The sequence below is a fragment of the Anoplolepis gracilipes genome, unplaced genomic scaffold, assembly GCF_047496725.1.
Source record: "Anoplolepis gracilipes unplaced genomic scaffold, ASM4749672v1 Contig21, whole genome shotgun sequence".
Taxonomy (NCBI): Eukaryota; Metazoa; Arthropoda; class Insecta; order Hymenoptera; family Formicidae; genus Anoplolepis; species Anoplolepis gracilipes.
Genome location: NW_027328671.1, coordinates 492,478 through 520,000, shown reverse-complemented (window position 1 = coordinate 520,000; position 27,523 = coordinate 492,478). Strand labels below are relative to the sequence as shown.

General features: G+C 35.6%; 2 protein-coding genes across 3 annotated transcripts in view; both read left to right on the top strand.

Moving 5' to 3' along the window:
• LOC140675832 (uncharacterized) overlaps positions 1-27,523 on the top strand; it is a 77,749-nt gene that overhangs the window by 18,511 nt on the left and 31,715 nt on the right. The gene's annotated exons all lie outside the window — the stretch shown is intronic.
• Positions 24,060-25,346, top strand: LOC140675842 (uncharacterized). The gene has a single exon (XM_072910468.1). The coding sequence runs from the start codon at positions 24,199-24,201 to the stop codon at positions 25,018-25,020; it is 822 nt and encodes a 273-aa protein (XP_072766569.1). The 5' UTR covers positions 24,060-24,198; the 3' UTR covers positions 25,021-25,346.

Sequence of the window (27,523 nt, the reverse complement as noted above, 5' to 3'; positions counted from 1 at the left end):
TTACAAAGAAGTTCAAAAATGGGTGGATGGATGGCTTGATTCAAAAAACAACTCATTTTGTCGTCGCAAAATCCAATTTTTATCAGAAAGATGGTAAAAAATAATAGAAAACGATGAAAAATATTTTGTATTTTTTATACAACAGAAAACTGGCGAAAACTAAGTTTAACATCTATATGGAAGACTTATGTAATTAACAGATCCAGTGGACATTTTTAGATGCACAGATTATTTATTTAGCAAAGAAAATTCTGTAAATCACATCTTTTAAGGATCGTCTCTGCGCAAGCTGTTGCAATGCGAGTTTACGTAGACTCGTGTGGTTATTGAAAAACATAATTGGTTGCACAGAACAACCTCTGTTTTTCATAGCAGACGTTCATCATTACAGAGATTGATGAGCAATTTTTCATTTGATCTTCGAATCACATCGTCGAGACTCTTCCTGCAAATCTGGAATAGTCTACACTGTACTGTGTATCACTGCATTGCCAATGTGGACACAAGATAGAAGATTTTTATTGCTGTCTTTGTCTGCCTCAGAATGGTTAATTTGCGTTAATTTGGAAATAATCTCTGACTATATTTTTGGCAGCATTTTCGACGTTGTGTCTCGCCGAGATCTCTGCAACTGTATTCAACGGAATACCCAAGTAAAATATGATCAACGAATCCAGCAATCAACTTAAATAGTCAACTTTTACATTGCTAGACAACTTTTGATAACATTGGTGACGCTAATATTTACATGGACTAAATTAAAAAGTTTATGATCCAAGTGATGGACAGAGGACGATTCTTTCCGAATCAGCATCCGTTTGATGTACTCTGAGCTGATTCTACTTTACTATTGTGTGAATCGTCCAGATTTATCCTGCAAACGATAATCAAATATGCATAATGACAGTATGGATGATTAGAACAGTGTTCAAATGGCCCGCAACAAAAATTATTCTCTCGTTTGCGTACAATGAATGAGTTCACGACGGAGAATGTTTCAATTGGAAGTATCTTTGGTGGCTTCAAATATATTATTAAAATTATGCGTATAATTATATACACTTTACATTTAGTTATTAAATCTTAATGTAATTACTATGATAAGTATCAGCGTTATTTTTAATAAGATTTTATTCTGCAAACGCATGTATCTATTTAACACACTCTATACTGAACACAAGCTGTCAAAAAATTCATTTAACTATTTTTACTTTCATTGATAACAGTCTCACTTGAATTAGAATTTGATTCTTTATAACTAAAAAGCAGCGATGTAACAAAGGTAGCAGCGATGTAACATTATTTTATAAAACATTGCGTACGCTATACAGTATATTTTGTCATGTTAATTTTGTTAAGTGTAACATGACGAGCAGGATGACGTGTTTGAAATTATTAAATCACAAATAAATACAATAAAAAATTGTAATATTTATCAAAAACTTTATAACTCGATAACGTGAAATGCATTGTGCATTTACTCGATGTCTAAACTGCACATAAGTAATAATGTTTGCAATAATTGGCTAAATAATTATATTGTACAAGAAAACTTGTAATTTTATAATAGTTATAAATTGTAATTTTAGATGATAAAAAAGAAAGAGAATGAAACTTTCAAACAAAGATATTAAAAACAAATAATAATGGCGAGCGGTCGAAAACTAAAATATTTGTTACTTTTCGCTCAAAAGTGTAAAAATTTATTATTCTTAAAATTAGAGAATTTCTTAGACTTAGAAAATTTCGGTCTCTTTTAAAAAAATATATACGTAACATACATACAAGATTGTTTTTCGCAACGTAACTATTACTTACGATTATGAAAGGAGTTATCTACAAAAAGAATAATTTTGAGCTTAAAGGAACTGAGCTCTTTATGCAAATTTATAAACAAATTAAAATATATATAGACAAATATATATTTATAAAGTGCACAATCGTATTATGCGTTAAATATAACAACTTAGATATTTAAACGTAATACATACACATATATAATAAAAAAATTAATAAATTTTATAGTGTTTATAATTTCTACTTTTTATATCATTATTTATGTAAAAATGACAGATTTAAGCAATAACATATTTATATATTGTAGCAACTTTTTTCTGCAATTATTTATTTAAAAAATTAAAATATGCATTATACAATCTTATTACTTTCTATTACTTATACTTTCTTTTATAATAATTTTCTGGATAGACTTTTTTTTTATTTTTGGTAAGTAATTGTTTAAAAATATATTAAGTTTTTTTAAATTACGCATATATAAAATACTGATTTATATACATATAAGTATATGCTGTGTTTTGTGTATGTATGTATATTTGAGTTAAATATTTCAAAATTTTTTTAATTTACACCATACATACACACACAAACACAAACACACACACACCAGACACACACACACACACGCACGCGCGCGCGCGCGCGCGCGTTTATAAGTACGATCTCCCGCAGAAATGCGAAGAAAGCAATGCAATCAATGTTTTCAATTCTCTATAATTTTGTGAACTTATGAAAAATATAAAAGTAAATTTCGTAAATGTGTTACATCTACACTCGAGAAAGGATTAGTCGGTGGAAGAACGTTACTTACCCTTGTTGAATCGCGCTTATTATCTCGAGCGTTTTCGACTCGAACAAACTGTGCAAAACCCAGGGTCTGTCAACAACCTCGAAAGTCGCTTTTACTAGGTCAGTAGGCCGTTTGCTTAGTGGTCCCTTTTTGATAAGGAAATTGAACTCCTTGAACTCCTTATTATCACTTTTATTTTGTTTATCACTCTCTATTTCAATGTTATAATTTGTTATATCACTATTTGAACTGAGTTTATAGTTATTATTGATATCATCTTTTTCATATTCTAAATTAGCACTCATCATAATTATAAAACTATAAAACTCGACCTGAGATATACCATGGAATAATGTATTAGGATAGCTTTCTGTCAGGACCGCGTGTAAAATTCACGGATCAGAACCTATGATAAATGAATCTTCGAGAGAAGGATATAGAATAGAAGGGAATTGACTCATAAAATAATCGAAAAAACGGTCACTAGACGCTTTCGTCCTTCTTCATAGACGGAACGTTGCGGATTTCCCTCTGGAATATCTGTCATAGACGGCCGTGAAAGATTGAAGTCAATTTGTGCCAATGATCCAAATCAACTGATAAATTAAAAGATTCTTCTAGTGTAGAATTTAACTGGTTTATTCAATTATAATTTTATTTATATGGAATATTAATTTTAATTTATTACTTATTTGGTATGATTTTGTAATACAAGTCATACTGATTTAAAACGTATTTTTTTTCATTCCTTAAATTACGAAATATTACTTCATCAAAAATTGTTTGAAGGGGGGAGAGGGATATGGGATAATGATTAAAGTTAGTGTTTAAAAATATAAGATAAATATATATTAAAAAAAAAACAAAAATGTATAAAAATCGATGTGATTATTATAAATACAATTTTACAAGAGAAAAAAAATTAAATTACGTGATAATATTTATCAGAATTATTAAGTATTGCAACATGTAAATTATGCGCAATAAATAAACCACAAATGTATATATGTATAATATTGTGTATATATATACACACATGTGCGTACATAAATAGTAATACCTTATTACTATTTAATAAATAACATGTGGTTTAATGCGTGTGATCTATTCTTGTGTTTTTTTTATTTAAATAAGATATACTTAAAATTTACCATAGTTTATAAAATTTTAGAAAAAAGAAATATTATATGTATCTGTTTTATTATGTATTATATTTCACCCCATGTAACAGCTCAACAAAATTTACGCGGATATCTAAACTACGAATTTGTTTCTATTTATTTAAGTCCTAAATAATTATTAAAATAGAGAGAGGGACTAATTTGTTTAATATTATCGATCAGAAATAATTGCTGTGCGATGTGCAAATATACAATATTATTAATTAATATAAATAAAATAAGTGTAAGAGTTATCTTAAAAGAAATCTTTTGTACAATCTTGCATTTTCCGCGTATAAATTCCTATCCAAAATCATTTCTCCGATTACATTGGGAAATCCGCATAATTTAAATTGTTCCATTACATTTGTAACCTAACCTGATTTTATCTATATAACAATTATCAATTATAGAAATTATATATTGATTAATCTTCTCTTAAATAATTGGCTTGACATATGATAATTTTTGTACCATCGGATATCTCGAGTACACTATTTTTGTAATCCATCTGAAAAAAAGTTTAAAAACAATAAAAAATATTTTTTATTATAACATCAACGTTGAGAGGATAAATTTATAAATGCATTAGAAGATATTAAGTTAAACGTTTATAAAGATGTATATGTCATGGATTATTTTCATTTTGACATATATTTTATAGAGATTACATTCCTAAGTAATACACTATAACCTCGCATTCGATTAACGCCACATTAACCATTTGTATTTGACTGTGTGAGAGGAACCGAAATGTAAAACATCTCGAAACAGTTTAAATCAATTTATTATAATTTAATTCAGCGCGCGCGCAAACTTGACAAACACACGTACTTCTTCATTGGCGATTATGAAAGACGCGATAATGAAAGATGCGATAATTAATTACACGAAATCTACCGAGCATTCTATTCAATAACGGCTTCTTTAAGACGCATTACTTTACTTTATATCACCTTATACTTTATTATAAAATAAACATGGACTAAGCCATCGGTTTTACTTTCTGATAAAAGTATTGAATATGAATGTTAAGGTTAAAGTCATTGGAACTGTTTTCTAAAAATATTTTCATCATTTTTATAATATTCTAAAACCGTACATTTTAGGGATCAAAAAAGAACGCCACAAACTTCAAAACGTATATTACTTAAAAATGTTCCCTCATATATAATATATGAAATGAAAATAATCCGTGAGATGTAAGTTTTTGTCAACTTTTACCGTTCAAATAAGAAATTATTTTCAAACTTTATTTTACATTTCTCACGCAAAAGCGTTTATATATTTTTACTTTCCATCTTTATATAAAATTTCTTTGTATAATGCGTAATACTTACTCTTGTAATTTGTCGGCCAGGTAAAAAATTTTTGAAATCAAAACAATTTATGTGTTGCGGTGGACCCGTAAGACTCGAAATTCTCACAGTGCCATCTCCGGAACTTGTGATCAGATTTCCGTGCATCAAATGCACTCCTGTTATTCTCCTTGTATGTCCAATAGAATAAGATTTTAATAGTTCAAAGTTGCGGTTTGTATTTTCGTCAGAGACAGTGATGCTAAGCTGCATATATTTTAGCTTGTTCCAAAGACGGCACTGTGAGAATTTCGAGTCCTACGGATCCACCACAACACATAAATTGTTTTGATTTCAAAAATTTTTTATCTGGCCAACAAATTACAAGTCCGTGCGTCGAATGCACTCCTATTATTTTGTCTGTGTGTTCAATAAAATAAGATTTTATTATTTCAAAGTTATTTGGATTTAATATGTGCAGCCTACCATTACTGTCTCGACGAAAATATAATGTTATTGCTGCATGTTGATGTACGATACATCGCTTGGCATATACAATTATCTGTGATATCATATATGTTTTCTTTTCTCAATATATTAAAACATGCAAATAATATTACCGGTATAGATTTTTTCACTTTTACGGTTTTCTTTTCCCAAACATATATCGTTTTCTTGCAACTAGACAATAAAATATATTTAGAATTCATTGCCAGTGTATCAATACCTCCAGCCAACGATCGATATTGCTTGATCAACATGCAACAAGATTGTATTTGTGAATAAAACACACGAAGCAATTTTTTTTTAATATCCCTTCATGTAAAGAAAGCAACAATGTGAAAGAATATTGCAAGACAGGAAATATCAATTACATATAACAATAAATGTTACACGCCCATTAAATGCTGATGTGAATAAAGATACTTACACGAAAAAATTGTTTAAGAAACATAATGCAAATTCATAAAATTGAAAAATAAGAAAAAAAGAAATACGAACAATTTGCTTATTACATAATGTCTGAGCGCGGTTTTCTTCTTATATCATTCTGGCAAGTAACATACTTTATTTTCTGGAAAAGATATTAAACATTTGTTGTAAAGTGCACAGGTGTAAGCACTGTGATATATGTATATATATATATTTGTGATGTGCTTTATATGCCATCAATAATAAGGTATTACTATTTATGTAAGTACATGCGTGCGTGCGTGCGTGCGTGCGTGCGTGCGTGCGTGCGTGTGTGTGTACACACACACACACACACACACACATGTACGTACATAAATAGTAATACCTTATTATTGATGGCATATAAAGCACATCACAAATCCGCTTCATGTTTCAATGACAATTTCTTTCACAATAATCTTTTAACAATCGCTTCTGCTTCTGTTACGCATTAACATGCCACTTTATTGTAATGATTTTGTTAACTCTGTTATACATAAAATCGTCTTGCGAGTGCTACCTTTTTTTATATATTATATATTTAAAATGATTTTTTAACATTTGCATTAATGTACCCTGTATTTTAAGCATCATTGAACAAAAGCAGATTTTAAATAACAAATAATCGCTAAAAAAATCATTTAGCAAGCTTACATGATTGGCACATAATTTGTTTGTAATGCTTTTATTTTTTTTCTTATTTTACAACATTTATGTATACATATAGTACACTACATCAATTATATCAAGCATTAATTAAGATCCACAATCTAAGCTTTTATTTAAAAATCTACATATTGTTTTTGTTTCAATTTGTGAAATTCGTGTAATCGTCGATATTGAGCAATGTTGATACGAAAAGCAACTAAAAATCATCGTGCATGTGTCGACGGAATAACAGTTTATTAGCCAATTATTACATTTGATTGATATTAAACATTAAATTAAATAGCAAGCAGCTGAGTTAAATGTTATTAATATCTCAAATTAACTTTAATTAGACTATTTTCTACAATTCTACAATTGAATGTCAGGAGTCGTTGTCGGAAGAGTTGTAAGAATATGTCCAGGATATTTGAGCAATGGTTATTAAATGAAATTACACTTGTGATATATACAAGAAAGAGGTTTAATATAAGATTCAAATTGGCAAGAATTACACGGATGCAATTTACAAAAAAAAAGAAAAGAATAGAATTATAAATCGTCGCAAATATCTATCGCAAGCACATAGTTCGATTTAACACGATCTGACCGATGTCTTTTCACACTTTATTCGCGCTCCTCCACGAGCCTTAATCTTTGCTTTTTTACCTTTATGACGGACTACTCCGAGAGCTCAACAACATCTGTCTACTGTTCGTCTTTTTCGAATCTCTACCGTCTTCTTATTTCGACCTTCACTATTTACATCGACCTATTTTCCTGCAAATCTCGTGTTTGTTGTTTTGGCGCGTCGTCGGTAGACCATTCGATTTTCTACAATTTCTCTTTTATCATCATCTTTGTCTTAGGCGCTTACAGCTTCGGCCTTCCTGACAATAAGTTCGTCTCGAACTTGCGGTAGATATCGTACGGGCTCGTTTACGCTTAATTCTATCTTACAGGCCAATGGAACAATTAAAAATTTAACTCTATTATCTACTATAATTAACGCACTTATTACTACTCTTACAACTACGATACTTATGTACTACATATGCACGTGAATTTTCTATTACAATAAATTTTCATCTTCTGATTCTGACTCTGTTTCTATATTTGTCTCCGGATTTTGCGGCGCGACATGAATGTATGGTTTTATCTTGTCTGCTGACAATATTGTATTTATAGGCGTCTGCGTCAAATTAAAACCTGGCACATCTTTGTTCACATATTGGTTTTCGTCTGGTATTTTCTTGATGCGGTACGGGCCTTTAAATTTCGGTTTTAACTCCCGGTTTTCGCTTGGTTTATGTTTCATTATCCGTGCCATAACTAAATCGCCTTCTTTATATTTAGTTAAACGCTTGTGACTCTTTTGACCATTTCTTTCCGACACTAACACTTCGCGCGCGCGATACGGCGATATGCTAGGCCTTATTATTTTTCTTTTAATTTTATTCTCAACGGTAACGTCCAACTCTTTACGCTCGGACCTCGACATCTTACGCGGCACATATTTATATAATAAATCATTTTTCGGTTTTACTCTCTCACAATAGTCATTTTGGATCGGTTTGACGTTAAACGCATTTACATATTCAATCATGTCGCTCAGTTCCGTTCGCTCGCTAACTGGAAGATTCGCATCTAACTTATTAATTATCGCGTCACCTTTATCCGACTTTTCCACCGCGTTCATTAAAAAAACAGCATGCACTGTTCCCATTACCGTCTCGTTTTCTTTAAACGAATATTTGCCGCCTTCTATGCAAATCTTTAATCGCGGGTTATTTATGAACGCTCTGCCCAATAATATATCTACGCCCATGGTGCTATCGGGCACCACGTACAATTCGGTCGGAAAGTAAACGTTTGGCAATTCATACAACCCTATATTGGCAACAATTTTTCCTATCACTACTATCTTTGAATTATTTACGCCGTTAAACTTTCACGACGGATCAATATCACTAATTTTCTCAGAAAAGTGTTCCTCGCAAATTGTTTACCTCACAAAACTTACGGAGCTCCCGGTGTCAATCAAACCTCGTAGCCTCAGGTCCAGCTTCTTTTTCGCACACACTTGTACGCACGCTCCTTCTTCCTCGCTACCCCATGTTCCTTCCATCGGAGTCGATACCGTATACGTCGTTGTCACGTCCTTCCCGGGTTCTTTTAATTTTTGAACTACATGACTCGTTGACTCAGCCGGTTTGCCTGCTTCCTTAGTACATGTACGGCTAATATGTCCTCGCTGCCCGCACTTATAACAAATGATTTTTTTTGTTACAATCTCTGACTATGTGTCCTGGTTGTTTACATGTAAAACACAACTTCTCCGTTTCTTTTTCTGTTACTGATGCATTATCACCTCGTGTTTGTCTGCTTCGAAATGCATCTCTCGCTCCATATCGGTGTTCCACCGAGTCTTCCGTTATCCGGCGTACATAATTAATAAAATCGGCCACACTATTGTGCTCGGCTCCCATCACCATCTTTTTCGTAACCGGCTCCTTTACGCCGTCCGCCAGCATCTCTATTTGCTCTCGCTTCGATAATGACAGGGACTGCATCAACGTTAACTTATTTTCCGCATACTCCGAAAATCTTTCCTGGAGCATTTTCCAGACTCTTTTACTGACTCTGGCCAACACCGTACTACATGATTCTTTCACCTCAAAATATCTTCTTATATGGAATTTGAAGTCTTCCCACACGCTTACTGACTTCACAGGCTGTTGGTTGTACCACTCCAACGCTCGCCCTTTTAACTGAGTCACCGCCGCCAGCACCAGCACTTCCTCTCCATAATTGTGTATCCGTCCGATACTTCTTATGCGTTCCAGCCACTTCATGACATTTTCCTCCTCTTTACCATAAAAAAAGGAGATCAGCTTAGCGGCAAATTTGATTTGCTGCCACTTGTTTTCTCCGTTTGAATTTCCACTTGAACTCGAATTGCTACCACTCCTTTGTGGTGAAGGTATCTCTGCTGTCTGCCCCACGTCTTGTCTTTGCTGCATTACGCGCAGCGTCTCTACCACTCCTTGTATCACTCGAGACATTTCTTGCAGTCGGTCCATCACTTGCGTATTTGTTAATGCTGCACTTTCACCACCCGTCATACGTGTACCCGCTTCTTCATTTCCCGCGTACACGTCACGGTTTTCGGCCTCACTCGAAACACTAGCCGTTTCACCCACTATCTAATCGACGTTTTACCTGGCCATCCGTTCTTATCACACCAGTCTACTATTCTATCTATTAACTCCGCTCTTGTTCCTCCGGCCGACAAATTTAGCTATACGGCTAATGATCTTAATTGATTAATCTTAAGCAATTCCACTGTCGCGCGATCCATTTCAAACGTTCAATAATTATATGTCAGTCACCGTTAACTATTGTTCTTTCTAGTGTTCTTCTTCTTCGGTCTCGTGTTCTTCTCTGATTGGCCCACTTATCCTCGCGCCACGTCACTACGACCTTGTTTTGTGACCGATAATTTTCTAACGGCAATTTTTTATTTTAACTAATTATCTCGCGAGCCTCGTGAATATCTAATCCCACTTCTGAGGAAATATAACCGTGCTGTAAGAATATGTCCAGGATAGTTCGAGCAATGGTTATTAATTAAAATTACACTTGTGATATATACAAGAAGAGGTTTAATATAAGATTCAAATTGGCAAGAATTACACGGATGCAATTTACAAAAAGAAAAAAAAAAGAATTATAATTTGTCGCAAATGTCTATCGCAAGCACACAGTTCGATTTAACACGATATGACCGATGTCCTTTCTCACTTTTATTCGCGCTCCTCCACGAGCCTTAATCTTTGCTTTTTACCTTTATGACCGACTACTCCGAGAACTCAACAATCTCTGTCTACCGTTCGTCTTTTTCGAATCTCTACCGTCTTCTTATTTTGACCTTCACTATTTACATCGATCTATTTTCCCGCAAATCTCGTGTTTGTTGTTTTGGCGCATCGTCGGTCGGCCATTCGATTTTCTACAATTTCTCTTTTATCACCATCTTTGTCTCAGGCGCTTACACTATGATATATAACAATGTGTACTTACGATTGCAGCAAGAAAATCTTTTTTTAATTTATTCATCCGAGATATAGTCACTTGTCCTGAATTTGCCCATTCCTTATTGAAAACTTCGTCTTCTTCGCCATCATCGTATAGAAATTTACTGGCTACCATCTAATAATTTTGATAAAAATCCATTTAAACAATATCGTAACATTCATGCAAATTATTTTTAAAATCTAACTAAAATTGAAGTAATAGTTGTAACCATGAAAAAGTAATTATCAAAGAAACTAAGAATAGCTCGGATGGTGCTACTTGCTGAAGATATTCTGGATTACAGTTTTTTAATCTTTCAATCGCTAACGGGACCCTCCCGTATGGATCAGATCTTTCTTAAAAGTAGGTTACTGTTTTTGTGATCTTAAATATTTTTCCAAACTGTAACAGAAAATAAAAACAAAAAATATTAATAAAATTAAAGAAAAGCTTTTTTAAATAAAACTTTATAAAACTTAAAAACTTTAAAAACTTACTTTCGTTGATGCTTTTTTGTTTGCAAATGCCTTTTGTAGGAATTAGGCCTTGCAGTATCTTGATCGCATATGTCGCACCTTGTCGGTGAAACCGGACGAACAGTTAAAGATTGTAGCCTTAGATTTTGATCTAAGGGTACCATCTTTAAGAGATCCATCTCCTTTAATGGATCGCTCGGTTTCACCGACAAGGGTACCATCTCCTTTGAGCTTTCGGCATTATATGTAGTCTGGTCTATAGAAGGCGGTGAGGAAACTTCTTTTAAAACGTTTTCTAAGTAGAGTTTTTGAATTTTTGTTTCCAGGTAACTGCAATATATAAATTGATAATACATCGATTATACATTATTTTTAAATAGTTAAGTGTTAAAAATATATTAAAATTTATATATATAATATATATATATATATATAAAAGATTAGTAAAAGAAAACCAACCTTATTCTATTTTCGTAACTAATTATTAGAGCATCTGTATAAAATAGATTTCGAGGTGCTGGCTTTTAGATATAAGGTACGATTATATACCTAGTTAATTAACACAAAGAAAAGAAACAACAATGGTAATACAATTATGTAAGCAATTTAAACAAACAATTGTTAAAAAATAAACACGGAGGAGTTAAGAGAAATAACAGAATGTAAGTTATTATTCTTGAAACATAAGAATATTATACAAATTTATCGGACTGTATCTTTGGACTGTATATTTTTACATGAATCCATATAAGGAAACTTGAAATAAAGAAGAATACTTATTCCAATAATAAGTAATAAAATAAACAAAAAAAGATATACTTGCTTGAATACAAATTAATACTTCGTATATGTTAGTGAACGATTAAATGTTGTCGATTAAATATTATTAATAGTAAGAAAATATAGCGAGACAATATACATAAAAATATATATATATCGAGACAATATAAATCTAGCGAGAAAATATAAACATATATATAGCGATACAATGTGCACACGAAAATCATATAATGTATATGAATAGCATCACACAAATATCAATATGAATAATCAATATGGATATACGTAAACATAAAGAACATATAAACATAAAAATGTAAAGGGACAATATATCAAAAATTTGAGAACTATACATAATGCACAGATCTCAAAAAAATATTCTTAAACTATAATAATTCTTAAACTAGTTTAATATTCTGATAACTATACCCAATGTATAGAAATCAAAGAGTATTCTTAAATTATAATAACTAATTTTAATATACTGAGAATTATACCAAATGCATAGAACTCAGAAAAATGCTCTTAAATTGACAACTAATTAATATTTAATATCTAATATTATTTATGGGAATCACCCAATTAATGGCACCATTAATGAGTGAACAGTAAAATATATCAAGAATATTAATTATATGTGCTTTGTTCAAAGCAATAAGTATTGTAACTGCTGTTATCATAGAATAATACCAATAAGACCAAAATTACTATAAATGAAAAGTTTGATAATTATGTTTTAGGAACAAATAAAATTAATATCTACAAATTTCGGTACAATTACAAGGACACTGACAGAATGATAAAATTGTGTGGTAAATATTTAATAAAAAGGCAAAGAAAATGGGAATGTAAAGAAATTGTTAAATTGGTCAAAAAAGATTAATGTCGATTTAGACATCGAACCAACCTTGAACAGATAGCTCAAGAGTAAAAGATTATATAAATATACTAACATTAATAATTATATTAATGTCGATTTAGACATCGAACCAACCTTAAAGAGAGAGCTCAAGAGTAAAAGTAAAATTCATATATTACCATTAAATAATAATATATAATAATTCATTTCATATGAATTATTCGAAGGATCGCCTAATAAATAATAATCAATTAAATAATATGATATACATAAAGAAAAGACTCACCGATCTCCAGTAGATCTCACAATTATTATTATTATTATAATTATTAATACTTTACGTCGCAGTGGTCAGTTATAAACGCCTACTTTGCCGTGGGACAATAATACGGGTGTGGGTCTTTATGATACTCGCCCTTATGGCGGCCGCCGTAAATCCCTTATGGATATAAACGTCCTTTTAGTATGATTTTGAAAGGTACTGTGCCTTACTGGACTCTTATGTCCCTTAAGGGGATCCCGGAGTGACAGGCAAACTCCGACGGATTTGCGCCCTCTTCTTAGTGGAACTAAAATTATCGATAATACCGATCGATTATTCTATCGCTCTGTCTCTCTCTCTTGCCTTGATCTCACGCACACATAAGGGGATCCCGGAGTGACATACACGAAAATTCAACTACATTTATCTTTTTTATTAGACTTCCGAACTCATTTCTAGAAGCTCACTAATACTCTCTTATGTTATCCCTATCGAGCCAGCTACATTTGCTGCATGAATAAGCTGCAGAACTTTTACATTAGATAAATATTCTTGTGACCTGACGCAAGAAAGTCATAACAAAATTGTAAATGTTTGATTTTTTATTTGAAATATAGCTGTCACGCATTGTTATTAAAAATACTTCAATCGTAGAAAAGGATTTATCAATCATTTTAATTAACAAAGATATCGGTGAGTTTAAAAAATATTAGCGTATCAGTAAGGTAGAACAGTACGGCATTCCTTTAAAGTTGTCGGACCTTATGCCGTAACCAAGAAATCGAGAGGTAACAATGGAACGTTACACTAACTTATCGACATATTCACAGGGAGAGATCCCGCTCGATACTGCCTACTGCGCGATAGCGTCGCTTCCTTATATCGATTCATGTATTCTTACGCGCGCGGAACTACTTTTCCCTAGCGTCTCGATCGCTGCGCCTACGGTTCTTTGTTATCGTTCCACAAAGGATGAGTCGAAAGATGAAGAATTCCTTTCGGTTACTTTTTTAAACATCTTTAAACTTTCTTAAACAGCATCTTTATTAGAATTAACTTTTAATGGATCTTTCTCGAAATCAATGGATATTTTATTATTACAATCCTGAGCATAATCTTTTGAACCCTTTTTTGGTGTCTCTTGGGAAGGTATCGTTTGGGTACCAGTTTTTTTTTGCTCTCTAAATATAAAGAAATAATTTAAATACAAAATCAAAATGACTTAATATGTATAAATTATAAATAAAATCATGCTTAATATATAATCAATAAGGCCGTTTTTTGGCCCACGTCAGAATCGCTCCAAAGTGTGGTATTTTCTTCCTGCCGATGTAGCTTACAACCTCCTTGAACCATTTGCTGTCCGAGCAATTAGAGGCTGAGAATGGGCAACTTGAAATTTCAAAAATCAATGGGGTTTACAATATTCTCCGAATTCACAATGAGAAAGTGAACAGTCAATAATTGAGGAATTGAGAGTAGGTGCCGGAGAATCTTTAATTAGAAGATTATTCGTCATTAGATTGATCGCCATCTTCACCTGACTCATTGTCAGACCAGTCTGAAATGTTCTCAGCTGCATCTTGGATGTATTGTGCGTAGGATTGGGATGGTCGTTCTTGAAGTCTTTCAGAGTGTCTTGAATACCCCAAATACCAAAGGATGGATGCGACATGTGCACAACAACCAACGGTTCTAGCACCGACCTTGCATTGGCAGTACCAGGATATGATGGGATTGATTCCTTGACTATATTCAATCCACAAGTTATACACCTTTGATGATGTGTGGCGCGATTGTATCTGGAGACGTAAGATATTTCTCTCTTGCCTATGGACAAACAGTTGATACATCCCATCCCCAGCTGTGTGCTCCTCTGCATAAGATTGCGCTTGTTTCAATTGATATGAGCCAATGGTCAGATGAATCAATTCGTGTAAGGTCAATTGAGGGAAATCAGGGATTGAATCCGTAACTACGGGTTGCCACCCTTTTCCTGGACCAACCTTCTCTTTCAACTCTTTCCTGGAGGAGGTTCGGCATTTGCGATAGACGCAGCATACGCTCAGCAATGATTGTATCATTTGAATCGTCACTGATCTTCGGTGGTCTGAAAGCATTGTAAAGAGCGGATACAATGCGCACGTAATCTCCCACATACGGTATCTGAGAATTTGGGAATACATGATCTAATGCTTTCCACTTCTTAAAGAGACCGTTAACCGCCTGTATCACCCAGCGTATTTTAGTCACGAGGCGTGATTCATTGGCCTCAGATGTAGTATGTTGCAAACCTTCTCGGAGGAAATGGGGCATTTTAGTTATAAGACCTAGATCTTTCAGCATCTCGAGGCAATCTCTGAAACCACGATCCACCACGAAAACATCGTTAGGTTACAACCAAGATCGGAGCCTGTTCGCGTCAGATCGCATTATGCTGGTCAAAATGCTTGCATCATTATTTTTACCATCCGCGAAGTAAGGTCCAAAAACTTCTAAGACGTATCCTGTTGAACTTACGAGAATCATGAGTTTTACTAGCGAACGTCCTTTGTGGAGTGAAAAAATTCGTCTCTGGAACTTGTAATTAGAACTTTTCTCTATATACATATATGTACTATCGGTTACAAGGATACAGACATCCTCTCCACCCGCGAAGAGCGTTTTAGCCATGGTTCTCGTATGCTTTGTGATGAAATCTTCTCGAGAGATATGATTTGTTCCCAAAAAGTTTGGGACAAACATTGAAAGGAGAGCAGTACGAGCTGCAGCTATCGCCCTACCTATTCTCCTTTTTTAGAGAGCGAATAAGGTAGACAAAACTGAAAGGGAAAGACCAGTACGTAGTTTCATCAAAAGCAAGGCAAGACAAGTCCGAGGAGAACGTCCAGATGTAGATCTAATATGACCAGAGATTGAAGCAAGAACGGAGTCGAATTGATTTTTCTTCAACCCGGTCAAATTATAATAATCGTCATCAGTAAGAGGAGGTGGATAATCAAAATTAAGTTTCCTTTCCGAGAAGCAACTGAACGTAAGTTTTGTAACAACCCACAAAGAGTTTTATCGTCTAGAATCGAATAGTTTGACTGTACTTCGATATCATCTGTTGCTGTTTTACTGAGAAAATCATTTTCCAAGTGTCTCATACAACATCGAGCATTTGGCGGAATGAGTATATCTCTGTCTATGAATATTTGTATTCTCGCCATAGGAGATATACGAGTCAGTTTCTTAGCCTTCTTACATACGATGCATCTCGTCCCGGATGCTGACTCTTATCTTTACTGAGGAAGGGATGTTGCTTGATTCTGAGATGTTGGAGCGCTGAGAAATATCATTTGTAGCAACAGATTCAGTACTGATAGTACGTGAAATGCTGCTTGTACGATTGCTCATAATGCAATCGGATAATGGATATTAACGTAATAGTGACAAAAAAAAATAAGCAATGAAAAGTAATGAAAACGAGAAACTAAGCTACTGAAGATTAGCGCACACAGTTTATGCTCTGAAAGTGTGCTAATCGTTGATAAAGACGATTTATTTAAGCATAAGTGCAATGAAAATAATGCGGTGACAGTTCACCTACAATGCTTCCAGTTCAAAAACGCACTAAAAAAACAACTGTGTATCCAAGTCAATTGTTGAATCTGTTGAGAGGAACAAATGCCGGGAAGGAGATAGAACAACTAAGCTACTGGTCAGATAAAGAGTGCACAATACTATTTGTGCTCTAGGATTACTTTTATCGTTAATGAGAAACCATTGATTGAATGAGGTGAAGAACTAATGCGTTGGGTCCTGATTTCGTAAAGACAAACGAATAACGGCAAGAAAAACAAGAGAACAAAGCTACTGAAAACGTGGATAGTGCACACTACTGTTCTCGTTTTGGGAATGCATGAATTGTTAATTACAATTGAACAATTGATTATTTGTCGTACTATGCAGCAGAACACAGTAATCTGAATGAAGATACCAATCTTAATAAATGCTTCGCGAAATTGAGCATTGCATTCCATGAAAAAGAAGTCCGGAAAATATTTTTTACATCTCCTCACTGAGGTTTGGAATTCAAATATTTTTTCGTAATATGATTTCGAATATTCATTGCATTCTGACGCAAAATGATCTAATCCCTTAAAATCAAGTTTGGGCTTACAATAGTATCGTCCGATTCATCGCAAAGGATATTGTATGATTGTTGAGTAATATGGCAATCCGTTTAAAATATCAGAGTAGGTATAATAAGAGAGTTCTAATCCAGGGATCTGAGGGGGGATGAGGTAAGCGGGGGGGATGAGGCGAGATACCTCGGCCCCCCCCGCACTGACGGGGGGAGGGGGGGTCCCCCTCAATCGCGGGGGGAAGGGGCAAATGTCCCCCCTAGACTGAGGGGGAAGGGGGAGGTACCAAATGCCCACCCCCAGATTAAGGGGGGGGTGGTACCAAACATCCCCTGATTTAGAGGGGGAGAGGGGGGGGCATATATATGGTTCCGCACGTGGAGGAAGTGTCCTCTCCGAATGACTGCGGAGGTCTGACGATGAGAGAGAGGAATGTCAACTGTTATAGATAAAATAATCACCCCACTCTGTTTATTCATAATGTATATTTGCAATAAATAATTACGTTCGCAACGCGGTAGAGGGAGACGGTGCGATAGACGTCCGCAACGTGGTAGAGGGAGACGGTGCGATAGACGTCCGCAACGTGGTAGAGGGAGAAGGTGCTATAGGCGTTCGCAACGTGGTAGAGGGAGAAGGTGCTATAGGCGTTCGCAACGCGGTAGAGGGAGAAGGTGCTATAGACGTTCGCAACGCGGTAGAGGGAGACGGTGCGATAGACGTCCGCAACGTGGTAGAGGGAGACGGTGCGATAGACGTTCGCAACGTGGTAGAGGGAGACGGTGCTATAGGCGTTCTATATAGCGTAGGACAAGGAGAGTATGACGTGGTGTGAGAAGGAAAGCGCTGTATGTGTATGACAAGGGAGTGCATGATGATAGGAAAAGGAGGGCATGATGGTAAGAAAAGGAGAGCATGATGGTAGGAAAAGGAGATATGGGTGCGAGAGAAAAGAATAGAGAGGAAGAAGGATAGCGTGTTATGGGGTGCGAGAGAAAGAATAGAGAGGAATGAGGATAGCGGAGGCGCGATAAGACGGAGGTTAAGGCGTACGCGAGAAAAAAGATAATTTTCGCATGTTAAGTTTTTTTTATAATATTATATGTTATCTTATTATCTAATTATATCTAATACAGAAGAAGAAGGATGGGATAGATGATGAAGGTGGATAAGTAATAAATATATATATATATATAAATTTAACATAAATTTTATTTAAAAAGTGTGTATGTGTATACATATAAAGTGTGTGTGTGTGTGCGTTTGTGCATGTATTAAAATTATTATAATATAAAAAAGAATTAAAATTGTAATAGAAAATTGAAAAAATTAAAATATAAAAAAGAATTAAAATTATAGTAGAAAATTTTAAAAAATTAAAATAATGATCTAGGGTAGCAGCTCTGAAACAGAAAAAACATTTTTATTAGTACTTTAAAAATATTTTCTAAAATGATAAAAATTATAAATACTCACAATCTATTCGGAGTCTCTCTCTCTCTCTCTCTCTCATCTGACGACCTGGAGTCCTCCTGCAGAGTTTCGGGGAGCCACGGTTCCTCTGTCTCCCACACCTCATACGGAAGCTCACCCAAAGAGTTTCCGCAAACAAAGACGATCCTCGTTAAACTGAGGAGTCACCTCCTCGCGCCTCCGGTTCTCGGGAGTGTCACCCATGCGTAACAATAATAGTTTGTTTGGTTTTTACACATAAGTCCTCGGTGTATGTGCGACACTTACACAATAATAATAGTTTTTTTTTATAGTATTCACACAAGTCTTAAGTCATGCAAATTGGACACATATTGCAAGGTAAAATTTGAAATAATGGAGTTCGACACTCACTACAAAATAAACCGAGTATTAATGCATAAATATTAATCGAGTGTTCTCGCACAGCACAAATCTCGTCAAAAAGATACGCCATTCTTATAAAACACGATGTGCAGAAGTATGTTCCATCTGCAGTTGCATAACAAAAATATATGCAGCACATTCGTGTTAGTTCATTATATGAATTAATATCCGCTAAGTCCAATGCACGATCGATTCTGTCTTCGAAAACACTTTCAGCACTTTCATAATCACTGTCAGCTAAGCGTTGTACTTCAACGTCCAAATCACCCTCTTCGTCAGAATTGTTCATATCAATATCACCATTATTTTCGATAACATCCAAACCGATATTACCAATATTGGCGTTATTGTCATCATCATCACTAGATAGTTCTAAAAGCGGCACTTCAATGTCTGAGTCTTCTTCATCGGAAATTATCATAAAATAATCATCACCATTATTTTTATCCATATTCGGAAGACACACGCGCAACGCATAGATTTACTCGCGACACGAGCACAATTCATAGATTTCCTCACGACACGAGTACGTAATAAGCTTCTTCTTAGAGCGTATAGGAAAAACTAACCACGCGCCATGCGCATTTATCTCAAATATATACACGGGATCCCATATCTCATCTCTCTCTAAATAGAGTATCTCTTTTTAAATAGACTATGCATATGATCCTATGAGAGGTAAACGTCTTTGTTTGACTGAGACTAAGAGAGCGCGAGGAGGAGGAGGAGGAAGAGTCGTAGAATAAAATAGTGTGAAGAGAAACATTAATGTTAATAATAATTTTTTATTTTTTATTTGTTACAAGTATCATAAAGTATATCATTTATAGCACACGCCAACAATTCGCAATCTACGAGTGATCCGCTATCGAACGCGTCACTCTCGCGAATCGCTTTCACAGCATCATTTACATCAGTAATATTGTTTCGTTGCAAGACGTTACAAAATTGTTTAAATTTTTCATTCACGAAATGTGTATTTTGACACAACCATGAATGCATATGATCGATGCAATCTTCAAAATCGAATAAATGTAATAATGTTTGAGGTTGCATATACAAAGATTTATTAGATAATGTTAATTTAATAATTCTCGATCCGTTTAATGCGATCATTTGGATAGATAGATCACAGATCCATAATGGTTGACTTTCAGTCGATTGTACATGTCGTTCAATGTCTGCACGTTTCTGCATCAATGAGTGCCAGAGTACGATAGGCAATACTAATCGATTACCTCGGTTGTCACCAAGTATTAATTCGACATACGACATAGCTCCAACGCTTATTCCAATCTCCAAATATTTGTAAGATGTCGGGGTTAAGATATACCTTCTTCCAAGTATGCAAACCGCACGACGAAATGAAGCGCTATATAAAATATTAAAATATATATTAAAAAAATAATATTTAGAAAATAATTTTTAGGAAATAATATTTAGAAAATAATTGAAACTTACATGTTCTTTGATTGAATTTCACCGTTCTCAATCGGAATGTAAAAATTCATCTTGCTGGTTTCTTTTGTGGAGCACATTTTTTTAGCACAACAACTGATGCGATACTAAACTATTGAAAGTACTGCGATCAATTTGTAATATCGCAAAACGTAATGAGGAGGGGAGTATTTGTGACGTAATTTTGCAAGCGCCAATGTAAGGCTGCTAGAAATTATTAAAAATCGCGTCCCCACGTGCTTTCTCGAGCGCCGTGTGTGGCCACCGTATGATGAAATCTAATCAAATGTATACGACGATTGAAATATTCGGTTACAAATGTATAAGACAAAGCGTGAGATAAAATTTTTGGCTAAATGATAACATAAACAGACCGTTGACGGTACGGATGTTTGCGCTAAAGAATAACGCACCGACAGTACGAATGTTTGCGCTAAAGAATAACGTGTCGCATAGTGGGTGGGCATTATCATGTATATTTAATTTGATTATAAATAATAAATATAATCCTATGCGGAGAGGATGTCATATTATATTACATTACCACGAAATATGCGTGAGATAAAGAGACGTGATATTATAGAAATGACGGATGTTTATACGAAAGAATAACGTTTTCGCAATGTGAAAAGAATATAACGATTAGATATAAATCAGAACGGAGAGTCACATCTCGCCATTATTGTCGAAGCTTGCACGAGTGTACCTTATATGTAAAAAAAAAAAAAATGGAGCAGGTTTTAACGCATCAATCCACCTTGATAAATTCGGTGGAGGAGTACTTTGCGTGGGAGGTGCGATGCGATGATTATATCAAGTCGTTGGAAGAGCAGAGTCGAATTAAACGACCGCGAATATCGATCGGATATCGACAATTGTTGATCGCAAAGATCGCGCGACTCGAAGGACTGAAAAATGCGTTGCGTAAACGTTTCGTACACGCGGGTGCCGGACACAGCGCGCATCAAGCTGCACTATTTTGGCGAGAAATTGATACAGCGTTCGAGAACCGTATATCGACTGGTGCGATAATCAATAGCAATTATATCGAACCTCGCCAGTTTCTCGAAGACGCGAGTGATATCGTGCTCGAACATGTGCGAGACGCTATCGAAACACACTGCAGTGTGAAAGTGAATACTATGTTTAACGGTGAGTTTGTGGCGGGTGAAAAGCACAACGATAAAAGTGTAAGTACAAAAAACTGTGAACTATTTCGTACATCTGATTTACGCGAATGGTACGAGCAACGTGTTATCGAGCCCACTTTAGCATCTCTCGAAGAATTTCAAGAACGTGATAGTGGGTGGGCATTATCGCGTATACATAATTTGACTGTAAATATAAATAAATATAATCCTATGCGTGCGGGATGTCATATTATATTACCGCGAAAGATAATGATGAAGCGAGCGATAGTTAACGTGCGATCCAAAGACAATGCATGTTTCGCATGGGCAGTGACTGCTACTATGTATCCCGCTGAAAGAAGGGTTGAACGAGAATTATCGTACCCGCGTTACACGGATGTGCTAAATCTTCGAGACATTGAGTTTCCAGTGACTCTTAATCAAATTAAAAAGTTTGAAATTAACAACAATATTTCAATCAATGTGTATACCATCGAAAACGAAAATATTGTTCCTATTCGTCTTTCGGAGCAAAAGAGGGACAAGCACGCCAATTTGCTCTACATTCAAGATGCGCAAGATATCGGACATTTCGCGTGGATCAAGAATTTATCGCGACTCGTGAGTTCGCAACTCAATAAACACAATGGACAAAAATATATCTGTGATCGGTATGTATATTTAATATTATTGATTTTTTCAAAATAAATATATAATTATTATTTCTATTTTTTATAAATGTTAAAATATATATATATATAATTATTATTTCTTTTTTATAGATGTCTACATTATTTTTATTCGAATGAGAAACTACAGTCACATACTGTAGACTGCGGGAAGATGAATGATTGCGCTATTCGATTACCGAGCGATAAAGATAAGTGGCTCGCTTTTAACAACTATAACAGGAAGGAGCAGGTTCCTTTCGTCGTGTATGCCGACCTGGAATGTGTTTTGAGAAAGACGTACAAAGAAGAAGAAGCAGAAAAAAATTTATACCAGCATCATCAAGTGTTTAGTATCGCTTATTATGTACATTGCTTATACGATAATTCGTTGTCCGCGTATCATTCTCGTCGCGAAGCCAATTGCGTCGCATGGTTTGCTGAAGAATTAAAAAATTTAGCAACGAGCGTGAAAACAATTTTATCTACAAATCTTCCCATGATAAATTTGACGCGTGAAGAATTGGAAAAGTTTAACAGCGCTACTCAATGTCACATATGTGAGAAATCATTCGTGGAAGACGATACGCGCGTACACGATCATTGCCACCTCACTGGGCGGTACAGAGGTCCCGCGCATTCAAATTGCAATCTAAATTATAAGGAATCCTTTTATATTCCAATTATTTTCCACAATTTATCCGGTTACGATTCACATTTTATAATCGAGGAAATAGCTACAGCGTTCGAAGGAAGAATCGATCTACTTCCGATAACTAAAGAAAAATACGTTTCATTTACGAAAGATGTTAAACTTACGGAAGACAATTCGCGAAATCACATTAAATTACGTTTCATCGATTCTTTTAAATTTCTCACAACAAGTCTCAACAAATTAGCATCTTTTCTCAGTAAAGATAAATTAAAAATTTTACAATCTGAATATCAAAATTTGCAGGTAGAAGACTTTGATCTGTTAACGCGAAAAGGTGTCTTTCCGTACGAATATATCGATTGTGTAGATAAATTGCACGATACATGTTTACCTCCGCGCGAATTATTTTACAGTTCCTTGACCGATGACACAGCATCCGAGAGCGATTACGCGCACGCCGAGACTGTTTGGAACCGATTCTCCATTAGAACGCTAGGCGAATATAGCGATCTATATTTAAAAATCGATGTCTTGTTATTAGGCGATGTTTTTGAAAATTTTCGTGACAATTGTATCAAGAGTTACGGGCTCGACCCTGCGCATTATTATACTCTGCCCGGATACACGTGGGATGTCATGTTGAAGCATACAAATATTAAGTTTGAATCACTGACATCGATATGGTAATGTTTATAGAACGAGGTATACGCGGTGGTTTGAGTCAATGTTCCAACAGATACGCGCATGCTAATAACAAGTACATGCAGTCATACGAGCCATTGAAACCGTCATCGTATCTAATGTATTTCGATGTAAATAATTTATACGGATGGGCAATGTGTCAACCTTTGCCTTACGCTAGTTTTCAATGGGTCGACAATATATACAATTTTGATCTATCATCGATCGCGTCCGATTCGCCTACAGGCTATATCCTCGAAGTCGATCTCGAGTACCCGCAACATCTTCACGACGCGCATACTGACTTACCGTTTTGTCCAACGCGTGACAAACCACCCGACAAGAGAGAGAACAAGTTGCTCGCGACCTTATACGATAAGAAACGATACGTAATACACTACCGCAATCTGCAGCAATGTACGCGACACGGTCTTCGCGTTACAAAAATTCATCGCATATTACAATTCGCGCAATCTCCATGGTTACGTACATATATTGAATTAAACACGCAATTTAGAACAATGGCGAAAAATGATTTTGAAAAGAATTTATACAAATTAATGAATAATGCAGTTTTCGGCAAAACGATGGAAAATGTGCGCAATCGCGTAGATGTAAAACTTATAACAAAATGGGACGATAGGTACGGCGCAGAGGCAATGATCGCGAAACCAAATTTTCATAGCAGGAGCGTTTTTTCGGAAAATTTAATCGCTGTGGAATTGCGTAGACTCGAGGTGAAGTTTTACAAACCAATCTATGTAGGTATGTGTATACTTGATGTATCCAAGATGTGTTTGTACGAATTTCATCACGATTACATGATTCCAATGTATAAAGAAAAATGTAAAGTCATGTACACCGACACGGATAGTCTCATATATCACATTGAGTGCGAAGACGTGTACGAGAATATGAAGCGCGACATCGGCAAGTTCGACACGAGCGACTATGCGATAGACAATGCGTACGGTATACCGCTCGTGAATAAAAAGGTACCGGGTCTGATGAAGGATGAAAACAACGGTATGATAATGACAGAATTTGTCGGGCTTAGAGCAAAAATGTATGCGCTAAAAATAGATGGTAAAAAGGATACGAAAAAGGTAAAAGGTGTCAAGAATAACGTCGTCGCGAAAACGATAACATTTGACGATTACATGCAGTGTTTGAACGAAGGAATTGAAATGACGCGACAGCAATCGAGTATAAGATCAAAAATGCATAAAGTATATACCATGCGGCAGAAAAAAATTGCTCTAAGTCCACACGATGATAAACGGTATATAATACCTAAAAGTATCGATACGCTACCATGGGGGCATTACAGAATACCGTTGTAAAAAAGAAAAAAAGTGTATATATTTGAATATTATATATATTTATATATGTAAACTTTATATAATATTTGTTATATTTTTACAATACATTATTTTTATGTATCCAAGAATTCCGTGAACTATCGAATCCCAACCATTTCACAAAAACTTCATCCCCTCTCTTCTTCAATATCTTTTCCACAAGATATATATCGGGATTAGCAACGCGTTGTAGTTCGTATTCGTAAAATCCACCGGCGACGGGATTTCCGCGCGAATCTTTTAATATATATGTCACGGGATTAGTTTTCTGTATCTTAACAATTTCAAACACTTCGGTGGTCCAATTTGGTGTGTAGCCTTTTTCAAATAAAGTCTTGAATTTACTCACGCGCACCGAATCGCCTATTTTAAATTTCGCCAGCGCCGCAATCTTTACGTTGCTGTACACCGTATGTAAAAGTTTCTCCGCGACGGCTGGAGTAACATCGACAGGTCTCATACCGATAGTGCGATGTTTTTGCGTGTTGTACTCTTCAACGAGTCTCGATAGTTCGTCGATCCACTTGTAGTTTCCATTGAGCGTAAACATTTTCCACATTTTATTCTTCAAAGTACGATTGAAGCGTTCCACGATCGAGGCTTTCATGACGGAATATGTCGAATAATGATTAATATCGTGTTTCTTCATGAGGTTTTGTACATTTACATTGTAAAATTCTTTTCCTTGATCGGTTTGAAAATTTTTCGGGCATCTCGCATCGTCTCGAATTATCTCTGCAATCGCATCGGCCGTCTCGTTTCCACCTTTACTCTTGAGCGGTACGACCCACGCATACTTGCTCAACATATCGATAACAGTGAGTATGTAATTGTATCCCTTGTTGACTCGAGCATACGGATGCATCTCGACGATGTCGGCTTGCCACAGATCATCGTATCCCCGCACTATGACGTGTCTTCGGGGAAAATTTTTTCTCGCTGGCGCGTGCAGCTCGTTTACCAACTGCCGTCTCTCCAAACTATGTTGATTCTTTGCTTTGCCAGTTTTTCTCAATGGTTGTTTGTTGTTTGCTTTTTTATCACTCATTTTTCGTTTATCATCCTTTAAGAGCCGTTCTTTAAGTTCCGTTTTTTCTATGTTTTTTTTATTTTTTCACGTTTTCTAATCCGTTCTTGCGTTGTTCACCGCCGTCCTTCACCCATTCGAAAATCGTTCTTGACCCGTTCGCAGCCTTTTTCACAGTCGTTTTTGACTCGTTCGTAGCCGCTTTTGATCCGTTCGTAGCCTCGTTCACAGACGTCTTTCGAACGATCGTAGGAGTTCTTGAGTTGTTTGTAACCTTGAGTGTAGCCGTGAAGAACGTGTTCGTAGCCTCGTTCACAGCCCTGCTTGAGATGTTGATAGCCTCGTTCGAGGCTGTTGTTGCTGCTGCTGCTGCTGCTAGGTCGTGCACTATCACTGCCACTCATTGTAGTTAGATAGCAATTCGGTAATTCTTCGTAGCGGTTCGATAATTGTTCGCAGCCGTTCGATAATCCTTCGTAGCCGTTCGATAGCCGCTCCTAACCCGTTCACTGATGCTCATTTGGGTTGATAGCCGTCTCTGAGTTAGCGTTAGCCGCGCGTTGAAGATTGTTTAGCGCAATCTGTAATGCTCGCACGTCCTTCTCAAGCGAAGTAAGCTTCTCGTCTGATTCTTTCTGTCGATTCATTAATCTTTTAACGCAGGACTGCACGTACAATTTGTTGACGGCATCGGTGTCAGCCTCAGGTTGCGCTACACGACGAATCTTACGCGACCTCGCATCGAAGTCTGTAACGACGCGACACAGAGCGTTTTCGTGCACATAACTTTTTACCAATCTATCCCAAGAGCCGTTTGTACCGGTTGCATCATTTCTTGAATCGAATAAGCCAAACTTGTTGATAGGCATTTTTTTTTCCGACGCTTCGTAAAGTGTCACGCGACGCTGATCGACTGATTAGTTTTGTCGATACATCATTCAATTTATAATAAGACCATCTTCGCGAAGTTCTTCGATAATCGACATGATTTCATTGTCGTGAGCATTGTTACCGGCTCGACGCGAAGCATCCAGTAATCGCAGACGATCTACCAACTCGTTTGGATCGTTCCAATGCACGTAGTCGATCTTATTGTCGTTTAGAGTCATAGCGCGCGGTAGTATACCCTTTCCAGCTTTTCTGCTAGACAATAACGGCGCAATTACATTTTTATACTTATATCCTTTAGTCCCTAATACTGGATTATGTGCTTTGTTCCCACGTTTATGCGCATTCGTCGCTAATAATATACTTTTATATTTAAGCAAATCATCTTCGGTGTATATTTCATCGTCGGGGATTTTTTTGAAAATTAATTCATAGAGACCAGGCGTTCCCGTATATTTTACTTCATTGATAATTATATTATCATTTTTGTTTACGTCAAAATGTTTATCACCGAGCATTATTCCATCGTTAGAAAACTTAATGCCGTACACATAATCCATAGCTTTATCT

Excerpts from the sequence above, each read along its gene's own strand:
- LOC140675842 (XM_072910468.1), top strand. The coding sequence starts at position 24,199 with ATGGCGAAAAATGATTTTGAAAAGAATTTATACAAATTAATGAATAAT.